Genomic DNA, 20,509 nt, shown 5'->3' with positions numbered 1-20,509 from the left:
CCTGGGTGTCGGTGTGGCTCTCTTCTCTCTGTCTCTCTCTCCATTCCTCCTCTCTCTACAGTGCTCCTCCATCCCCACATCAGTGGCAGGCAGGTAGCAACACCTGCTCTCCGTGGTTCCCCCTGCTCCCACTGATCTTAACACACACACAGATTCCTGCTGCCTCCACATATCCATGGCGGTTTTTCGTTTTGTTTCATTCCTCGCAATTGTTGAATTTCTGAAGCGTTTTTTGTATTCAAAGAAATACACGTGTTATTCTAAACCGTTATTATTTATATCCTATTTGATGCTTTTTAGGATTTGCCTTCGTAGATGGTGTGTTGTCGTTGTGGTTTTGTGAAGGTGAACTGGGTTAAGTGAGGACAGGTCTGACAAATAGAGCAAGGATCCACAGAAACAGGTCCTATGTATGTTCTTTGCCTTCTCCTGTGGTGTGAGAGACTATATATTCACACTCACTCCTTTCTCTCGCTTTGCAGGTTTTCAGTGGCCTCATCAAATGTGGTAAATTATGTTTCCTGTGTTTCATAACAGAGAGAGCCAAGGCCTAATGCAGGGCCTTCCTGCCCTCGAGCAAAACACTTTTTATAGTCCTCTGGGATGACAATGGCGACGTTTAGTTTTTCCTCCCGAACATGGGAACCTGTAGAAGATACTTTTTTTTGTCCTTGAATGTGGCCATTAGGAAAGAAATGGAGGGAACCACAGGATACATGTCCTGGCCTGGGCAGTGTGTTTCAGTGGGGTTTCTGGGGCCAGCCCGGCCAGGTAATAAATGTTTGAAGAGTTGTACGCACAGATTTTCTCAGCTATCTGCATAACCACTTCCCGCCAGAGCGGGATTCCCCACTCATTTTTCCCATGACACCTGCACTTGTTTTTCTGTTTCCAGTATCGGTCTTCGCTTAGGTGATCCTCATTGTCAAACACTGCTCATATGCAGGAATGGAGCTACAGTGTCACTCCACAGTATGGGAATCCCAAAGCTCTGCAGACCTGGGTTCAAATAGCGTTTGTGTTCATTCAAATACTTTAGCTGCACTTGATTGAGCTTGCCTGGCACAATGGGACTGATAGAATAGTCCCGAAGGTGAAAACCCCACCCATCTGGCAATTCAGGCAGGGTTAATCAAATGTTCAACCTATTTGAAAGAAATCAAATACTATTTGAAGTTACTCCACACTTAGCTTTGCTTATTGTGAATTTACCAGCAATTAGCTATTCCTGTAGTTTATCAATAGCATTAGGGACATATAAGTAGTAAGATGTCAGTGCACTGAAGTGCCTACAGTACTGTGTTCATATATAACCATGCTTTCTCATTATAGCAATGTAGCAACGGTGCAATTTCTTTCTCTCCTACTCCACTCACTGAATCCCTCTCCATACACTTTCCCTTACTCCTTAAGAGGAGAGCTGATGTCACGGGGAGGGGGCTGGTCTGCCTGTGTCTATAAGTACAGGCACCACAGAGGGAATCTCGCTCTATATGAAGGGAAGCTAACCCTAGCTGAGCTGAGCTGACACTGTAGGAGAGCAAAGAAACCCCAAACTAGTGTAGCTTTTAGTGCGCTCGCACAGAACCATGGATCGGTTCAGATGAATGAATAGGTAAACTGACAGATCAACAGACTTCTGGACTCACGTGCAGGCTCTGGACAGTATATCGTCACAGCCACCAGGTTTCTATTCTCCATCTAACGACCTCTGATTGTAATTTTGGGAAGTACGCTTTCAGGATGCTTTCTCTGGTTAGTTTGAGAAGGACTGTTTCTACCCTGTTCGTTCTCCTCTCCAGTGCTGCTGTCATGGTGAGTTTCATAGATGCATACTTACCTGCCTGCCATCTTTAAAAAAAAAAAAATTATTCTCTTTCTCTCTATTTTGCATTATTTTATTTACGATGCGTTTCTGCTTTTCAAAAAATATTATTTTACCAAAATAATTGAACTTTTTGGGGGTATTTTGTTACAATGAAGAAAGACACTCCAGTAAGAGAGTATACTACAGTACTACAAGTCATAGTAAAGACGAGGTTGCACCTCTACCCTACTGCTGCTGTGCAGACCCCAAAACATCTGTAACACTGACACTGCTCTCTTTCTCAGGTGGAGAGTGACTGTCCTGCCCAGTGCTCTTGTGGCCCATCACCCCCATTGTGCCCAGTGGGCGTTAGCTGGGTGACAGACGCCTGTGGCTGCTGTAAGGTGTGTGCCAGGCAGTTCAACCAGGACTGCAGCCCCAGCCAGCCCTGTGACCACATCAAGGGCCTGCACTGCCACCTGGGGGCTGGGGGAAACCCAGAGAGAGGCCTGTGCCGAGGTAAGGACCAGGAGTACCCCTAACATCCGCAGGAGAGAGGTGGTTGGGCCAATATGGGAGTATGCAGAAGTATGGGTGTTGCAGCTGGGTATGGGGATTTCAGAATTATAGTAAATTATAGTAAAAATGTGATCATTCAAGTAGATAAATGCTCAGCATCATTGTAACACTGCCATAGTGGTATAAAGTCCACTGTGCTGATTCTGTGTCTGCCTAGCGGAGGCCAAAGGCCAGTCCTGCGAGTTCAGTGGGCGTGTCTACCAGCATGGAGAGGACTTCCAGCCCAGCTGCCAGCACCAGTGCAGCTGCATGGATGGGGTGGTGGGCTGCATGCCACTCTGCCCCCACCAGGTGTCCCTGCCCGACTGGCGCTGCTCCCAGCCAAGGCTGGCACGGCCCTTGGGCCGCTGCTGTGCGGAGTGGGTCTGTGACGACAACAACCACATCAGTGAGGACCCAGAGGAACCTTCACAGGTAGCCCTGCCCAACCCACAACCCCTCCCAAACCACATCAACAACCAGCTCCAGGAACAGCCACGCTATCAGGCCAGCACTGGAGTCACCTTTAGAGGTACAGTAAACAACCTGTCCCAATGTCTCACTCTCCACAGTCTCTATCCAGGCATAATCCTATCTTGGTCATAATCTGAACCTTGCATGTTTCTCTTAATTGTAACCCTGTATGTTTCTCTTAATTGTAACCCTGTATGTTTCTCTTAATTGTAACCCTGTATGTTTCTCTTAATTGTAACCCTGTATGTTTCTCTTAATTGTAACCCTGTATGTTTCTCTTAATTGTAACACTGTATGTTTCTCTTAATTGTAACACTGTATGTTTCTCATGATTCCCTGTCCTCTCCTTTCAGAGGTGGTGCCCCTCCCCAGGTCCCAGGTGTTGCTAAGCGCCAGATGCTTCCCACAGACCACTGATTGGACGGAATGTTCCACTACCTGTGGGATGGGCATCTCCAGTCGGGTGACCAATAACAACGCTGACTGCCAGCTTGTCAGAGAGACACGACTGTGTCAAGTCCGCCAATGTGACCTGCGACTTACCCCAGCAATCAAGGTACAATGAGACTCCTCTCAATGTCTGATATGTTTGTGGGAAATTATGAAGCATACAAGTAGAGCACATAGAACATATTAATATTTCATTTTTGATGATGAGAACCTTTGCAATATGACTATTTATTATGGTTTATGTAGCTCAGTTGTCTAACTGTGTTTGTTAACTCTGTGTTTGTTGACTGTCCAGAGGGGAAAGAAGTGCCAGCGTTCAGTGCGCCCTCAGGAGCCAATCAGCATCAACTTTGCTGGCTGCTACACAGCACGGCACTATCGACCTCGCAGCTGCGGCTCCTGTGTGGACAGACGATGCTGCACCCCTTCACTGACCCGCACCGTCCGCCTGCGCTTCCACTGTCCCGACGGAGAGGGCTTCACACGCAACGTCATGTGGATCCAGCGCTGCAGCTGCAAGAAGAGCTGTCACATTCACGGCTCCCCCTCAAGGCCCTCTGTCAGCCTACACAATGACATCCACACCTTCAGGCACTGAGTCAGGATTAGGAGGATGCCCAACCCCAGCCTCGACACACTGGATAGGGCTAGGGCATGCTAGTCTCTCCCCATCTTCCATACGCCCTCTGCCCACGGATAACCCTGCCTTTCATCCCCTTCCTGGACATCAGTGTGGCTGGCAGCCTCTCCCCGCCTGCACCAGTACAAGACTATGGGAGTGAGAGCTAGGTGGCCGCTCCCCACATCCAGGCAGAACTATTGCTTGCACTTTAAGCTTCCTGACACATTGCCCCCAGTTATCCAACATGAGAGATGGGTAGCTATTTGGTGCAACTCTGTGGCTAGGTCCAGTTCCCCTTCCCTGCTGATGACCCAGCCACTGAACTGTTCCGGTGGAGGAAGGGACAGCACTGAGCACAACAGACTATAGATGTCCTGATGTCACTTTCTTGATGTCATGTTGGACTTATGGGTGAAATATGTAAATGAATCCTCTGCTTTTCACCCTTTTATTATTCATTATTTTGTATTTGTTAACATTGTCAAGTCCCTCCTATATAGCCACAGTGGGGGGAAAAAAGAAAGGAACGTGTATGCATGTATATGAGGGACATATTACTTTTTGTCATAATGTGTAAATTAGTGAGGCCAGTGAATGTGTCAGGATGTGATGAGCGATGACCATGGGCAATCCCATACATTAATGTATGATGAAGTGTTTTGTCTGATACATTGATGGTCGAATGAGGACAGGACGTCACCAATGATTGTACCTGTATGTTGCATGTTTGTGTGTGTGTGTGAGAGAGAATGAAAGGGTGAGAAAACAGAGTGTTTACATATGTGTGTTTGTCATATTACAGAGTATAGTGTACAGACTTCACTCTTTGTTGAGTGGCAATTTATACAGATCACCTCATTTTCCGGGGTGTGTTTTTATTGCCTCATAGTATGGAGACTTTCTTATACTGGAGGGAAGATTTTACTATATGTATTTAAGATTTATATATTGTTTGAATTCTAATCAATAATTCTCTGATACATCAAATAAAACCTTAAACACGTGCTCTGTCTTGTGCTTCTCTGAGAGGTGCATCAGGTGGATGGTGATTTAGATGACAGCATAGGGTGGTTGGTCTGGAATGCTGCTGTAAGGAGGGCAAACGAGTCTCTCCTGAGTTGGGGCAAGACTCACAGAATGGGGTACAGTGCATTCAGAAAGTATTCAGACCCAGAATTTTGTTACGTTACAGCCTTACTCTAAAATGTATTACATTCTTTTTTTCCCTCATCAATCTACACACAATACCCCATAACGACAATTAAAAAACTTTACTAAGTACTTTGAGGTGCTTTTGTCAGCGATTACAGCCTGGAGTCTTCTTGGATATGACACTACAAGCTTGGTACACCTGAATTTGGGGAGTCGGCAGATCCTCTCAAGCTCTGAGGTTGGATGGGGAGTTTCGCTTCACAGCTATTTTTCAGGTCGGGTTCAAGTCTGGGCTCTGGCTTGGCCACTCAAGGACATTGAGACTTGTCCCAAAGCCACTCCTGCGTGGTATTGACTGTGTGCTTAGGGTTGTTGTCCTGTTGGAAGGTGAACCTTCTCCCCAGTCTGGAGCAGGTTTTCATCAAAGATCTCTCTGTACTTTGCTCCTTTCATCTTTCCCTCGATCCTTCTCCCGTGATTGCTCAGTTTAGGAAGAGTTTTGCTGGTTCCAAACTACTTCTACTTACTGTGTTCTTGGGGACCTTCAATGCTGCAGACATTTTTGGTACCCTTCCCTAGATCTGTGCCTCAACAATTCCTTCAACATCATGGCTTGGTTTTGCTCTGACATGCACTGTCAACTGTGGGAGCTTTTATATAAACAGGTGTGCCTTTCCAAATCATGTCCAATCAATTGAATTTACCACAGGTGGACTCCAATCAAGTTATAGAAACATCTCAAGGATGAGCAATGGAAACAGGATCCACCTGAGCTCAATTACGAGTCTCATAGCAAAGGGTCTGAATACTTATGTTAAGGTATTTATGTTTTTGCAAACATTTCTAAAAACCGGTTTGTGTCATTATGGGGTATTGTGTGTAGATTAACATATTGGAAGGGGTCTGAATACTTTCCGAATGCACTGTAAGTCTGGCACTTACCTTTATGAAGTACCTTAGGGCTAGGAGTACATAACTCCAAAGAGGGGTGCAGTGCTGAAAGCCAGCCTGTTGTTTTGGTGTTAGGGCCGGGGGGGGAAGAGGCAAGTTGGGTCTCAGTGAGGCCGCGGCCAGTGCTCTAGCCAGGTTTATGTTCCCTCATATCCTTCAACATAATGTACAGGCTGGTCTCTGGGTCACAAACATCACAGCAGCCTCCCAAATTCCACACCCTGTCCTCCTCCCCATCTCCTATGTCTCCCCCTGTCTAGATAGACAGACAGATAGATAGATATCCCACCCTGACCTCCTCCCCTGTCTATCCCACCTCTCTTTACAGACCTGTCTGTCTGGCTTAGTGTGCTAGTTGTCTAAATGGCGACTGAGGTTATCACAGCATGGGCCTACTGTTTAATGTATTTAGTACCTCTCAATGTATCGCCTATCCACATCCTCAATGTAATCCGCTTAGAAATGTAGGTTTGGACACATCAAGCATACAGTACAGGGTTGGAGCAGGGCCGGCCCTAGCCACTAAAGCGACCACTTGGGGCCCCGCAGTTATTAGGGTGTCCCTGACCAAGATTTTAGGGGTCTCAACTTACTGTTGAGAGTTAAAACAGTATAATTTACAAGGTGCACTTTCGAAATTTGGTTGTGCATCATAAATGTTTCTTCTGTTATGTCATTCACCGACAGTCACTCAATTAGCCCATGTCAGCTGACATTTTTCAAATTGGTAAATTAGTCTAGCCAGCTATCTAAACGAATTACCGACTGGGCACACAGGGTACGTGCTTAGGTGCCCTGACCTCCAGGGGGCCCCCATTGATTATCTTAGTCAAAATACAGAAATACAGCTGGTATGATGCATTTTGCATCATATGATGCTGCTTTTGCTTCATATGATGCTGCTTTTGCTTCATATGATGCTGCTTTTGCTTCATATGATACAAAATGCATCATTCCGACTGTACTTCTGTATTTTGAAATGTATATATCTTGAAAGCTTGATTGCTGACATGCAAAACATTTTGGGACAATATGATAGTCCTAAAAAATACAAAAAAATAGATTTGGGTGGAATTTTCCTTTAACACGGCATAAGTCATGGCAAAATGTGTAGATTTGCAGGAGATTTGCTTCAAAACTGCAAATATTTCTCCAGCCTGTGGCAAAATGTGTAATATTGCCCCCAAAAGGCCAGGGCAGGCCTTAGGTTAGAGTTAAGACTGGGAATATGGCTGCAATTCGTTTTTTATAGGCCTATGCAACCTCCTTGCATTTTGTTCACTGGTCCAATGACAGACAAAAATCGACAGAGCACACATGGCATTCCATCATCGCCATAGAGACGGCAGTACTATCTGCCATTGTCGTCACTAAAGACATAACTCCTATTGGCTGTATCCCACCTGACTGTACAACGTTTCCTCGAAGCCTATGGTCTGTAGTGTTTGTATAGTAGGGCTATTTGGTGTTGTAAATTTAGGGAAAGACTATCATCCTCAGACTTATTCTACACTAAAGCATGTGTCCCAGGACAACGTTTGACAAAACGTCTGTCAAAGAGGTGCTCTTGTATTTCAGTGAAAGCCATGGCAATATGAGGACTGGGGAGGAGGTTATAGGAGGTTGTGTGAAAGAACAACTTAGTGTCCGGTCCACATTAAACAAAAGCTTTGTGATGTACCGTAGTTGACTTACACTGAAACATGTGAAAGCAGAGCATCCGGTGAAAGGAGAGTTACTCATGAAGGCGGTGAGTGTATGCAATTCTCTCCCCTGTGAAAGTGATTATTTTGGCTGTAGCCTCCTGCTGCGGTGGAGTTTACATTGGCCTGGGCACCAGACTGGAAGGTGTTGTCCAGCCTCACAGTGAAATGTGAGTTTCAGCATGGCTGTGACATAGGAAAAGGAAATATGTCAGAAATCAACAGGGCCTCTGGGAAGTGGCGGTGGGGGCCTGGGTGGAAGGTTTACTAGAGCAGAAGACACTCCAAAAAAACAACCGTAGCATCCTATGCAGAAGACAACTTTTGTATAAGCAACAGTTACAAACACCTTTTTCTGAGCAAAACATTTTCTCTGAGAGGAATGTCACTCTCTAAACATGAGTCAGTTTTAATCAAAAAGTAACTGTTCCAGCAATTCAGTACTGCAGCCTGGGACAATTGTTGTGTGTTTAAAACACAATGTATAACTTGTCCAGCCATATAACTGTAAAGGATGTCTATACATCGCTGCATTTAAAGGCATATTTACATCTCGAACACTCCGGTGCACAAGTCCGAAAACGTACCGTTTCTGGAAATTGGTGGCAAGTGTCCAGCCTTGTACGGCCCTGCACACGTCCCGTATATCTCCAATAACAGACCACTTTTGTGCACGGACGTGTATACGTCCGGAAACGGTTCAGTAAATCCCCTGAAACGACCACACACGTCCACCCATGGACCAGGACACATTCTGAAATCCCAGCGCACGTTTGACATCAGTTGCATTACATCTCAGTCCATGTCCCACAACATCTCTGCCATAAATGTCAGTAAATGACCGTGCCCTTGTTCAAGGCTGCGCATGCATAATTTGCAATAAAATGCAAATTAATTACTTAAAAATCATAAAATGTGATTTTCTGGATTTTTGTTTTATATTCCATCTCTTACAGTTGAAGTGTACATATGATAAAAATTACAGACCTCTACATGCTTTGTAAGTAGGAAAACCTGCAAAATCGGCAGTGTATCAAATACTTGTTCTCCCCACTGTATATCACTCTGACCTTGATGGAAGATCCCCCAAACAATGTTTGATATTTTGTGAAATTACTGAGATTATTGGTATTATTAGACTATTGTGAAAACACTAGTTGAATTCCATCCACCTTGTTGAAATTGGCTCCACATGCCTTTGGCTCCGTACACTGGGTGTATCACAAACATCTACGCAAAAGTCATTATAATCAACGAGATATGCCACAAGTTATGCATGTGGTACTGGCAGTGCACAGAGTTACAGCATACCTAGCTCATGATTACTGCTATTTTCTGTAGAACAGTCTTGGCAGATCTGATACAGAGGCAATTAGAGTTTCAATAATGTACCGCAATTGGTGATTATTGGAACTAGGTTGGATATAAGCAGCCACTTTAGACCAGGTGGGTGGAATTCAACGTCTGCTTTCATTCTACTCATCTGGCACAAGAACCTGCAATGGATATAAGCACAAGGTTAAATGTATGTTGTTTTGGTGGCCAGGACACCGGCGCATGACATTGCTATTGTATGTAAAAAGGGCATCTGAGAGTTTCACTCTGTCTCCTGTATAAACCAGTGGCGGTCGTTGCCATTTAAGATGAGGGAGGACGATTATTTTTTTTAATGAGGGCGGCCTTTATTTCTATTACAGCATAGTGTCATTTATATTCCATTCACCCAGTTCAATGTAACAGCGATAGGTTTAGGCTACTACATGATACTCATGTGTTTTTTTGTTGTTGCTACAACCTAGCCTATAAATTAAAGTTTACAATGTAGGTGCACACAGGTCAAAAGTAAGATGTGTGACAGACAGACTGACACATTCAATACCACCTTGCACACAGTTGCGAGTTGCTATTGGACAAATTCAGGTATGTTTATCCCCGTTTCGTTCTGTTTGCTTCCATTTAAAGAAATGTTTTTTCAACAGAATCGGTGGAATGAATAAACCCCTGATCACACGAAAAAAGTTCACTTTCATAGCCACATACAAACAGCTCGTTGTATTCCTTCTCGTATCTACATCCTCTTCTCACTTTTTCCCTTTTCTTGTGGACTTCAATGCACAACACATCAGCTGCCTGTGAACAGGCAAAAAAACAAAAATTTATTCAATTCATAACCTCTACACACAGACTACATTGTTGTCACCATATTAGCAATAAATTAGTAAAACTAAAAGCTTGCCTTGGAAGAGCTCCGGTGTTGGACAGTCATAGTCAGCTAGCTAACATAGCATCCCTCAGTTTCAGCCACGTGTTTGAGTAGGCTAAACTAGCTAGCTGAAAGTCAAAAAATATAGCTACCTCTCTCTCTCTCTCTTGCTCCTCTTCCATTTTTGAAGAAATTAATTTGTTCAAAACTGTTCAGCTATTGTTTTTCTCTTTGAGTCACCTACTCACCACATTTTATGCATTGCAGTGCTAGCTAGCTGTAGCTTATGATTTCTGTACTAGACTAATTCTCTGATCATTTGATTGGGTGGACAGCATGTCAGTTCATGCTGCAAGAGCTCTGATAGTTTGGAGGATTTCCTCCAGAAGTTGTCAAAATTCCTAATTACTGTGTAAGTCTATGGAAGGGGGTGAGATCCATGAGCCTCCTAGGTTTTGCAATAAAGAAAATGTACGCAGAGGAGGACGGAAGCTAGAGGCCCTATGGCTACACCATGGTGCTACCCTAGAGTGCTGTTGAGGCTAATGTCTTTTAATCAATTATTTGGTGACGTGAATATATGTTGTATAGTTTTATCTAAAAATGATAACTTTTAAATGTTTCACTATTTAAAAAAAAAAAGAAATTCACTGAGGAAGATGGTTGTCCCCTTCTTCCTCTGAGGAGCCTCCACTGGTGTAAACACGACCTTGTCTCACTAGATGTGTATGTAGCTATGACACGCATGCATTGTATGGGCAACAACAGTACATCTCATTCACACTATTTATACAGTGCTAATTGTACAACCACATTATAGAAGATGCCTGTGTATTGCATGTAACAAAAACCCATGAACAGCTAGCTAACATTAGCGGTTAGCAATTAGCATGCGACCATTAGATACAATTTTAGTGAAAGGTTAACTTGTAAAACACATATCATTTGTGTGGTGTATATATACACATGTAAATAAACTTACTTTGAGCCATCCTTTGTAAAAAATAAAATTAAAAAATAATTTGAGATGCCATACCAGTGAAAAGTTTGGACACGTCTACTCATTCAAGGGTTCTTCTTTATTTTTACTATTTTCTACATTGTAGAATAAGACTGAAGACATCAAAACTATTAAATAGCACATTTGGAATCATGTAGTAACCAAAAAAATGTTAAACAAATCAAAATATATTTTATATTTGAGATTCTTCAATGTAGCCACACTTTGCCTTGATGACAGCTTTGCACACACTTGGCATTCTCTCAACCAGCTTCACGAGGTACCCACCTGGAATGCATTTCAATTGACAGGTGTGCCTTGTTAAAAGTTCATTTGTGTAATTTCTTTCCTTCTTAATGCGTTTGAGCCTATCAGTTGTGTTGTGACAAGGTAGGGTGGTCTACAGAAGATAGCCCTATTTGGTAAAAGACCAAGTCCATATTATTGCAAGAACAGCTCAAATAGCAAAGAGAAATTACAGTCCATCATTACTTTAAGAAATGAAGGTCAGTCAATCTGGAAAATGTCAAGAACTTTGAAAGTTTCTTCAAGTGCAGTCGCAAAAATCATCAAGCGCTATGATGAAACTGGCTCTTATGAGGACCGCCACAGGAAAGGAAGACCCATAGTTACTAGCCTCAGAAATTGCGGCCCAAATAAATGCTTCACAGAGTTCAAGTAACAGACACATCTCAAGATCAACTGTTCAGAGGAGACTGCGTGATTCAGGGCTTCACGGTCTAATTGCTGCAAAGAAACCACGTCTAAATGACACCAAGAAGAAGAAGAGACTTGCTTGGGCTAAGAAACACGAGCAATGGACATTAGACCGGTGGAAATTTGTCCTTTGGTCTGACATTTTTGGTTTCAACAGGTGTGTCTTTGTGAGACAAAGAGTAGGTCAACGGATGATCTCTGCATGTATGGTTCTCACCGTGACGCTTGGAGGAGGAGGTGTAATGGTGCTTTGCTGGTGACATTGTCAGTGATTTATTTGGAATTCAAGGCACACAACCAGCATTGCTACCACAGCATTCTGCAGCGATACACCATCCCATCTGATTTGCGCTTAGTGGGACTATAACTTGTTTTTCAACAGGACAATGACCCAACACACCTCCAAGCTGTGTAAGGGCTATTTGACCAAGAAGGGGAGTGATGGAGTGCAGCATCAGATGACATGGCCTCCACAATCACCCGACCTCAACCCAATTGAGATGGTTTGGGATGAGTTGGACCGCAGAGTGAAGGGAAAAGCAGCCAACAAGTGCTCAGCATATGTGGGAACTCCTTCAAGAATGTTGGAAAAGCATTCCAGGTGAGGCTCCTTGAGAGAATGCCAAGAGTGTGCAAAGCTGTCATCAAGACAAGAGGTGGCTACCTTGAAGAATCTAAAATATATTTAGATTTGTTTAACACTTGTTTTGTCACTACATGATTCCATATATGTTATTTCATAGTTTTGATGTCTTCACTATTACTCTACAATGTAGAAAATAGTAAAAATAAAGAAAACCCCTAGAATGAGTAGGCGGGTCCAAACTTTTGACTGGTACTATATGTATATATATATATATATATATATATATATATATATATATGCAGTGGGGCAAAAAAGTATTTAGTCAGCCACCAATTGCGCAAGTTCTCCCACTTAAAAAGATGAGAGGCCTGTAATTTTCATCATAGGTACACTTCAACTATGACAGACAAAATAAGAAAATAAAATCCAGAAAATCACATTGTAGGATCTTTAATTTATTTATTTGCAAATTATGGTGGAAAATAAGTATTTGGTCACCTACAAACAAGCAAGATTTCTGGCTCTCACAGACCTGTAACTTCTTCTTTAAGAGGCTCCACTGTCCTCCACTCATTACCTGTATTAATGGCACCTGTTTGAACTTGTTATCAGTATAAAAGACCCCTGTCCACAACCTCAAACAGTCACACTCCAAACTCCACTATGGCCAAAACCAAAGAGCTGTCAAAGGACACCAGAAACAAAATTGTAGACCTGCACCAGGCTGAGAAGACTGAATCTGCAATAGGTAAGCAGCTTGGTTTGAAGAAATCAACTGTGGGAGCAATTATTAGGAAATGGAAGACATACAAGACCACTGATAATCTCCCTCGATCTGGGGCTCCAGGCAAGAGCTCACCCCGTGGGGTCAAAATGATCACAAGAACGGTGAGCAAAAATCCCAGAAATACATGGGGGGACCTAGTGAATGACCTGCAGAGAGCTGGGACCAAAGTAACAAAGCCTACCATCAGTAACACACTACGTCACCAGGGACTCAAATCCTGCAGTGCCAGACGTGTCCCCCTGCTTAAGCCAGTACATGTCCAGGCCCGTCTGAAGTTTGCTAGAGAGCATTTGGATGATCCAGAAGAAGATTGGGAGAATGTCATATGGTCAGATGAAACCAAAATATAACTTTATAAAAACTCAACTCGTCGTATTTGGAGGACAAAGAATGCTGAGTTGCATCCAAAGAACACCATACCTACTGTGAAGCATGGGGGTGGAAACATCATGCTTTGGGGCTGTTTTTCTGCAAAGGGACCAGGACGTGAGATTTTGAGTGAAAACCTCCTTTCATCAGCAAGGGCATTGAAGATGAAACATGGCTTGGTCTTTCAGCATGACAATGATCCCAAACACACCGACCAGGCAACGAAGGAAGCATTTCAAGGTCCTGGAGTGGCCTAGCCAGTCTCCAGATCTCAACCCCGTAGAAAATCTTTGGAGGGAGTTGAAAGTCCGTGTTGCCCAGCAAGAGCCCCAAAACATCACTGCTCTAGAGGAGATCTGCATGGAGGAATGGGCCAAAATACCAGCAACAGTGTGTAAAAACCTTGTGAAGACTTACAGAAAACGTTTGACTTCTGTCATTGCCAACAAAGGGTATATAACAACATATTGAGATAAACTTTTGTTATTGACCAAATACTTATTTTCCTCCATAATTTGCAAATAAATTCATTAAAAATCCTACAATGTGATTTTCTGGATTTTTTTCTCTCATTTTGTCTGTCATAGTTGAAGTGTACCTATGATGACAATTACAGGCCTCTCTCATCTTTTTATGTGGGAGAACTTGCACAATTGGTGGCTGACTAAATACTTTTTTGCCCAACTGTATGTATGTATATATATATATAGCTGTTCAGTGCCCAGTGATGAGGAGACAGTAGGCCTACAGCACAAGAGAACACTGTCCTCTACTGGCACTTAGGAAGCAGTGCAGAAATATACTTAAATTCATAAATGCACATTTTTATTCTGAATAGAACTCGAAGCAAAAGTTAACTGAAACACTGCCCCTAGGTTATGTTTATGGTCACGGTTTGGGTTATGGCTAGGGTTAGGGTTGAGCTGGGATGTGGACATGAAGCTAGGGTTAGGGTTACGACTAGGGCTCTCCCTTCGACCCAATGTGCAGGAGCCTGGCTCCAGCTCAATTTAACCACTGTGTACTACTCTTATAATACTAAGATTCAGTCTTATTTGGAAAAAATAATATTTTCCAGGCATTATTGTTCACCCCCAACCCCCAATTCTTAATTTATGGTATACATAATTTAGCCTAAACCATTTTAGTCTATATTAAAATAAATGTACTGCCACATCCTCCCCTAACTTTTCTTAATTAACAGTAAATACAAATGTCTATTAAATATCTCATTTGTATGATTCTGAATAGACTAAATCATGCATGGAATTGGAAGTGGTCCATGACAGCATGTGCGTTTTAATTGCACATATGAATTGTGGAAAGGATTGTCATATTTGAAAACAGTTATAGTTTAGTTCAATCTAATGAGAATAGGAATGTACAATGGGCAGCTACAAACACATACATCATTTTGACAGTAACCCCACCCCTGACAGCTGACTGGCTGCGCACACTGCATGTTCAAAACGTCACCATAAAGCGAATTAAATAGCCTACGCGCTTGTGCAATTCAGTAAATAGTGTAGCTGTCAAAGACGCTAGTCATAGTTGAGAGTCGGATGATAAATCTAATTGATGAAAAAAAACATGTTTTATGCCATCTCTTTAAAACCAATTTAGTTAAATTGTATCAAATTGTATATTTGACAACGTGCTCTTTTCCTTTTTGACATTGCTTCAATTCGTGTTAAATAACCAGTTTCGCAAATGTTTCGCCTTATTTGTTTGATATGGATATCAGAGAAGCGCTAGGTTGTCACAGCCTGGATTAGCTATTGTTGAAAGACTATCCGCTGTCATCCATTGGATTTATTTGTATTATTATTTTTTTAAATTACAACTGAACTTCTTCACGTCTGAATTATCTGGAACGCACATCAAGGTGAGCATCTCTCTGTTCGCCGTGGTGTGCAAATTAGCCTATTTTTCATGACCAAAACAGAGCTAACCGTAATGTTCATATGAATTTGTATTACATACAGGCTATCTTTACCGCATCTTGATTCTCTGTTGCATGCTGGTTCGAAGTTCAACCAAGAGCCTCCTGTTTTAAGACTGCTATTCTGTTTTCATGCAAGGGCATCATTCGCACTCTTCTGTGTTTCACTGTATGATTTCCTCTATAAAAAAAATTATACTATTCGGGAACTAGGACCTTACTCATAGGAAAGTGTTCTGTATGAATATATAATGCTCCCTTGTCTTGTGGAATATAAATCACAGTTGTTTTCCCCAAATATTTCATCCAACTTGAATAAACTAAACTTGAATTTTATTTGCAGAAACCTGGATGCTTAGACTACATTATCACACTGAATTATAAAAAAAAAAATTGTGACACCTTTAAAATGACAGGTTAAATGGGTTTTATTTTCGTGGATTGTCATAAAACGTGTTATAAATGTTATATTATTGTTTTTAGTATAATTTAACCTATTTTTTTCAATCAGTGAACAGATTATTTGTGGACCTCCAATGTTTTTGGGGAGTTGTGACGGAGGCAAATGAACACTTTCTACGTATACCTTGGTATTGCTTGGTATTTGGAATTTTAAAAAACTGCACCCAACAACTAATATGGGCATCATCATTAAAACCTACATTTACAGCTTACCTGGCATGTCCTGTAAAAGATTCCTACATGTTCTTGAACTAGCGAACATACAGAAAGTAAGGATGTGGGGTATTCCTTTGTCTGAAGGTGTACAGTAGTGAAACATGAGCATGTTGACTAAACACTGTACTTAGTTCAAATTCTTCATGTTGCCCATGCATGCTTGCGATAGTGGTCGCCTGTTAGGACTTTGGATAACCTGACCCCTTCCAGTAGTAGTTGTTTTGGGGCTCACTGCTGTCAGATCAGTTTTTGATAGGTTGAGTGAGGCATTAGGCTATGCATCATATTGGTTGTTGTGTGGCTGTACACTTGTTTTGAACACTTCAAGCCCGGTCTTAGACATCTGCGGATGAACAGTGTAATGAAGTTGTTAACAAAACCATAGACAAAATAAAAACCATAGTGGATGAGGGAGACGTTGTCAATGAGGTCATTGTAACAGCATGCTACAGTACCTTTCCCATGTAGCTGAAGTGTCAACATTGTTTTTATTTAACAAGAGCTCCTGAGGGCCCAGCATGGTGAACAGTCAGGTGGGCAGTGGTGTGGCGTCACCCCCCAGGTCGTGTGCTGGATGCGGGGGAAAGATCGCTGACCGCTTCCTGCTCTTCTCCATGGAGCGCTACTGGCACACACGCTGCCTCAATTGCTCCTGCTGCCACGCACACCTGGGCGACATTGGCACCACCTGCTACAGTAAAGGAGGCATGATCCTGTGTAGGAGCGACTATATCAGGTGAGGTCCTAATTGGGCTCTGGGGAGAGGACATAACAGGAAGGGGAGGATGTAGACTTTATCTCCCAGGCTAGGGCACTGAGACTGATCTGGCTCTGGGGAGAGGACATAACAGGAAGGGGAGGATGTAGACTTTATCTCCCAGGCTAGGGCACTGAGACTGATCTGGCTCTGGGGAGAGGACATAACAGGAAGGGGAGGATGTAGACTTTATCTCCCAGGCTAGGGCACTGAGACTGATCTGGCTCTGGGAGAGGACATAACAGGAAGGGGAGGATGTAGACTTTATCTCCCAGGCTAGGGCACTGAGACTGATCTGGCTCTGGGAGAGGACATTACAGGAAGGGGAGGATGTAGACTTTATCTCCCAGGCTAGGGCACTGAGACTGATCTGGCTCTGGGGAGAGGACATAACAGGAAGGGGAGGATGTAGACTTTATCTCCCAGGCTAGGGCACTGAGACTGATCTGGCTCTGCTTTGTGTCTGCAGGTTGTTCGGACACAGTGGGGCATGCAGCACCTGTGGCCAGTCCATCCCGGCTAATGAGATGGTGATGAGGGCACAGGGCAATGTGTATCATCTCAAGGTGAGACCCCCTGGTCTCACTGTTAGTGTATGTCATCATCAGTGAATGTGTAACAGTTGTTTGTGTGAAACCCATTGAAATAAATGTTATACACTGACCTAAAGTTACCTTGTACCTGATGTTAGAGTTAGCGTTTGCTTATGACGCTAGTTAGGCATGGACTAACCTTGGTTAACCCAGAACTAAAATCTTGCATAGTCTGTTCATGAGAGATTAGGCCTGGACTTGAGTGGCAAATTTGGGATAAGGATTCTAACTCCTGTGTGTGTCTTTTGTCCCTAGTGTTTCACATGTGCCACCTGTAGAAACCGACTGGTGCCAGGCGACCGCTTCCACTATGTCAACGGCACCATCTTCTGTGAGCACGACCGGCCAGGGGGTGCACTGCTCAGCAGCCACCTGCCCCCCACTGCAGAGCAACCCTGTGTTGCCTGACCAGAAGGTGAAAGAGGGACCAGGACCATGAGGCCTTTCACACTTTCATACGTATTTCACACACACTACCATCATGAAAGGAGACCTACAGACGTGCTGTATGTCTAGTAACTTACGTTCTGTTCCCTCCTGCTCTTGTCTGTAGGTGTGCTGAGTGCCTAGAGCGGTGCGCTGTGCCTTCATCCCCTTCATGCTTCCCTTCATGCTTCCCTTGTCACCAGAGGACCGTCCATCCCTGCTCACCCTGCTCCCGATACTGTTGTTGTGGACCCTCATCACCAACCACCACCCTGTCTCTTTGACCAGGAGGTTATTTTTGCTTGCAGTATCTATTTCAGATGTGTTGTGTATATCCATGCTTGAGAGAGTGTACAGATACACAGTGGCGGTGAGTCGTGTGTGTGTATGGTGCAGTGCTGGTCTGTCCAACAAAGACAATATGGACCACATCAACTATTTCAGGACTGAGGCTACGTGTTGTATGTGAAGGACACCCAACTGTGTGCATATCCAGAACTTTGGTGCTTTTGGACAAATCTTGCAATGAGTAAGGTAATAGTCTGGACCCTGTCTAGGATCTATAGTAAGATTAAAGTAGACAAAAATAAGCTTTCTCATGGACACAACTAAAACGCTATCACTAACAGTGGCATTGCTGTGGTTATTATTGTCAGGGATATCCCATCACTTAGATGATGAGCTCACAATCCCTCTCAATGGCCTGTCATCTGTTACTCAGTGATGTTTAGACCATCATATGAATCTGGCTGAAGTGAAGGAAGAAGATAAATATACATTCTTTTTTTTTATAATGTTATTGTGTGTTTCCCAGTAGAGTTCTATTTCCTTAATAAATGTTGCATTCAATATCATTTTGGATGCCTGTTCAATATGTGACATTATCAAATGGAGAAAAAAAATGCTATTAAAACACTCTACTGTAACGAGGTGAACTGAAGTAATTGAAGTCTATGTGCAGTTGGTTGGTTACATGACATGAGTCTCGTGGTATTATATGGTAGGCTACCACCCGGTTGGTGTTACATTTCCTCCCCGACTGTTCCTGCATTGCTCCCTCCAGCCCTGTATGGTGAAAACATGCCTGATTACCCTGAGGAATGGAATTAGAGGGCTAGAGCCCTGACCGTTTACAGAAGCAATTAAACATGAGTGGTGTATCTGTGCTGCTGTGCTTGCTGCCTGCTGCAGCTCCTGGGAGGCTGAACTTTGGCCATATCCCGTGGCTGACTTTAATAAAGACTCATCTGGGAGCCAGCCTAATTAAAGGGAGGGGCTCCTTTGCATCCAGCCAGCATGTAGAAAAAAAACATGACAACAATCTGATACTTTTACTGTTTACCATTTTGCAATTAAAAGACACAAGCCAAAGCTTTTCCAAGCCCCCTTTGCTGGTCTTTGTTCTCTGTTTGGCTCTGCATTGGTTAAGTTGCTTGAACTTCCTTGTAATGTAAAACTGTACATGAATATGTACATGTAGCATATATAGTCAGACATAGGTTTGTAGACTTGAGGAATTAAAGGAAAGTTCCACACCAAAACGATATTTTGGTATTTGTTTCATTAGTTCATTGTTGACATAGTCCCAAAGTGTTTTGCTTGTCAAGTTTTCAAGATGTGTGACTTTCAAAATACAGAAATCATCCAAATATGATGCTGCGTTTTGGGATGATTTCTATATTTTGAAAGTTACATATCTTGAAAGCTTTAGTGCTGACAAACATAACATGTTGGCACCACGTCAACAATGGACTAATGAAACGAACAACAAAAGTGAGTTTTTGGGTGGAGTTTTCCTTTAAGGCTTTAAGAAAACCCAAGCTTACAGTGAAGCAGTCGATAGCATCTGCTGTGCTTTAAATGAGCTCTGTACTTTCACACCTTTGCTAGGAGCATGGCAGCCATAGAAATGACACCTTAATGTGGTTAGCTATTTCAGAAGTCCCACTTGTCATGGTAGGGGCTGATCCTGCATCAGTTATTTATTCCACGTTTGATTGAAAAGCATCACGCAAGTTCATTAACGTATGCAAATTATCACAATTACAATTATCTTCATATCTATATAGTGAGAAAAGAAAACCTCTGCAGAATCTGAATCCCACCGCACCACAAGTTACACTTTGCATTCAAACCAATCAGGCCTCATCTGCATATCTCTAATTAGCCCAGCATTTTCAGATGCCAATTAGCAGGCCTCATAAAAGGCTTCTCTGCCATGAGGCGTTGTCTTTTATTAGAGACTTTGCAGGTGTATGACTCACTATGTAGTTTCTGTCATAAGAAAGTGTTTATACTCACTAATTAATCATATTAACACATGCAAATGAGTGTAATTGCCTTAGCTTCTACACTTCACGTTGTGTGAAGAGACAGAAATGAGACAGTATTTTTTTTTTCGAGGAAGAGAGAGTCTGAGTGGTGTCCTTCTGCCCAGCCACTCTGATACAGATCCAAGATGAAGTCTCTGTGTCTCTGTGTTATGATGATGATCCATTGTCTCTGTGCCAGCAGGACTGGCAGGGAGATCATCTCTGTCTCACGATCGTTTGAGAAGCCAACGAGAGGGTTTGGAGCAATCTGACAATAAACTGGAATTAAGAGAGACAGACAGCCCTTCATTGAAATCCTCTGGGCTCAAGCAGTGTGATGTTAGATCTGTTCCAGCGAGTGTACAGTATGTTAGAGAGGTATGTGCATGTGGTCACTGTCAGGAACAGAGCCAGAGACTGTA

The 20,509-nt window shown here is 43.0% G+C and overlaps 2 protein-coding genes across 3 annotated transcripts; both read left to right on the top strand.

Annotated features, from left to right (window-relative positions):
* Positions 1-1,476: 1,476 nt before the first annotated feature.
* On the top strand, positions 1,477-4,915 carry LOC109895749 (CCN family member 1-like). The gene is made up of 5 exons (XM_020489707.2): positions 1,477-1,815; positions 2,113-2,326; positions 2,544-2,897; positions 3,193-3,395; positions 3,585-4,915. The coding sequence occupies exons 1-5, from the start codon at positions 1,744-1,746 to the stop codon at positions 3,885-3,887; spliced, it is 1,146 nt and encodes a 381-aa protein (XP_020345296.1). The 5' UTR covers positions 1,477-1,743; the 3' UTR covers positions 3,888-4,915.
* A 9,979-nt stretch (positions 4,916-14,894) lies between these two features.
* On the top strand, positions 14,895-19,161 carry LOC109895751 (LIM domain transcription factor LMO4-B). Of its 2 annotated transcripts, none has more exons than XM_031830240.1 (5): positions 14,895-15,264; positions 16,502-16,735; positions 17,226-17,322; positions 17,605-17,764; positions 17,903-19,161. In XM_031830240.1, exons 2-4 carry the CDS (start codon positions 16,518-16,520, stop codon positions 17,755-17,757), a joined length of 468 nt encoding a protein of 155 aa, XP_031686100.1. In that variant the 5' UTR covers positions 14,895-15,264; positions 16,502-16,517; the 3' UTR covers positions 17,758-17,764; positions 17,903-19,161. The 2 variants fall into 2 exon arrangements, with proteins under 2 accessions (XP_031686100.1, XP_020345298.1); XM_020489709.2 differs by having other exon boundaries at positions 16,500-16,735; positions 17,226-17,349.
* The last annotated feature ends 1,348 nt before the right edge of the window (positions 19,162-20,509 follow it).

The sequence above is a fragment of the Oncorhynchus kisutch genome, linkage group LG8 (genome assembly GCF_002021735.2).
Source record: "Oncorhynchus kisutch isolate 150728-3 linkage group LG8, Okis_V2, whole genome shotgun sequence".
Classification (NCBI taxonomy): domain Eukaryota; kingdom Metazoa; phylum Chordata; class Actinopteri; order Salmoniformes; family Salmonidae; genus Oncorhynchus; species Oncorhynchus kisutch.
The sequence above is the reverse complement of the archived record's forward strand: the minus strand, read 5'-3'. Positions and strand labels throughout refer to the sequence as shown.

Excerpts from the sequence above, each read along its gene's own strand:
- LOC109895751 (XM_020489709.2), top strand. The coding sequence starts at position 16,518 with ATGGTGAACAGTCAGGTGGGCAGTGGTGTGGCGTCACCCCCCAGGTCG. Across the intron at positions 16,736-17,225 it reads TGTAGGAGCGACTATATCAG|GTTGTTCGGACACAGTGGGG; the intron begins GTGAGGTCCTAA and ends TTGTGTCTGCAG. Across the intron at positions 17,350-17,604 it reads CCCCTGGTCTCACTGTTAGT|TGTTTCACATGTGCCACCTG; the intron begins GTATGTCATCAT and ends TTTTGTCCCTAG.
- LOC109895749 (XM_020489707.2), top strand. The coding sequence starts at position 1,744 with ATGCTTTCTCTGGTTAGTTTGAGAAGGACTGTTTCTACCCTGTTCGTT. Across the intron at positions 2,327-2,543 it reads AGAGAGAGGCCTGTGCCGAG|CGGAGGCCAAAGGCCAGTCC; the intron begins GTAAGGACCAGG and ends GTGTCTGCCTAG. Across the intron at positions 2,898-3,192 it reads CACTGGAGTCACCTTTAGAG|AGGTGGTGCCCCTCCCCAGG; the intron begins GTACAGTAAACA and ends CTCTCCTTTCAG.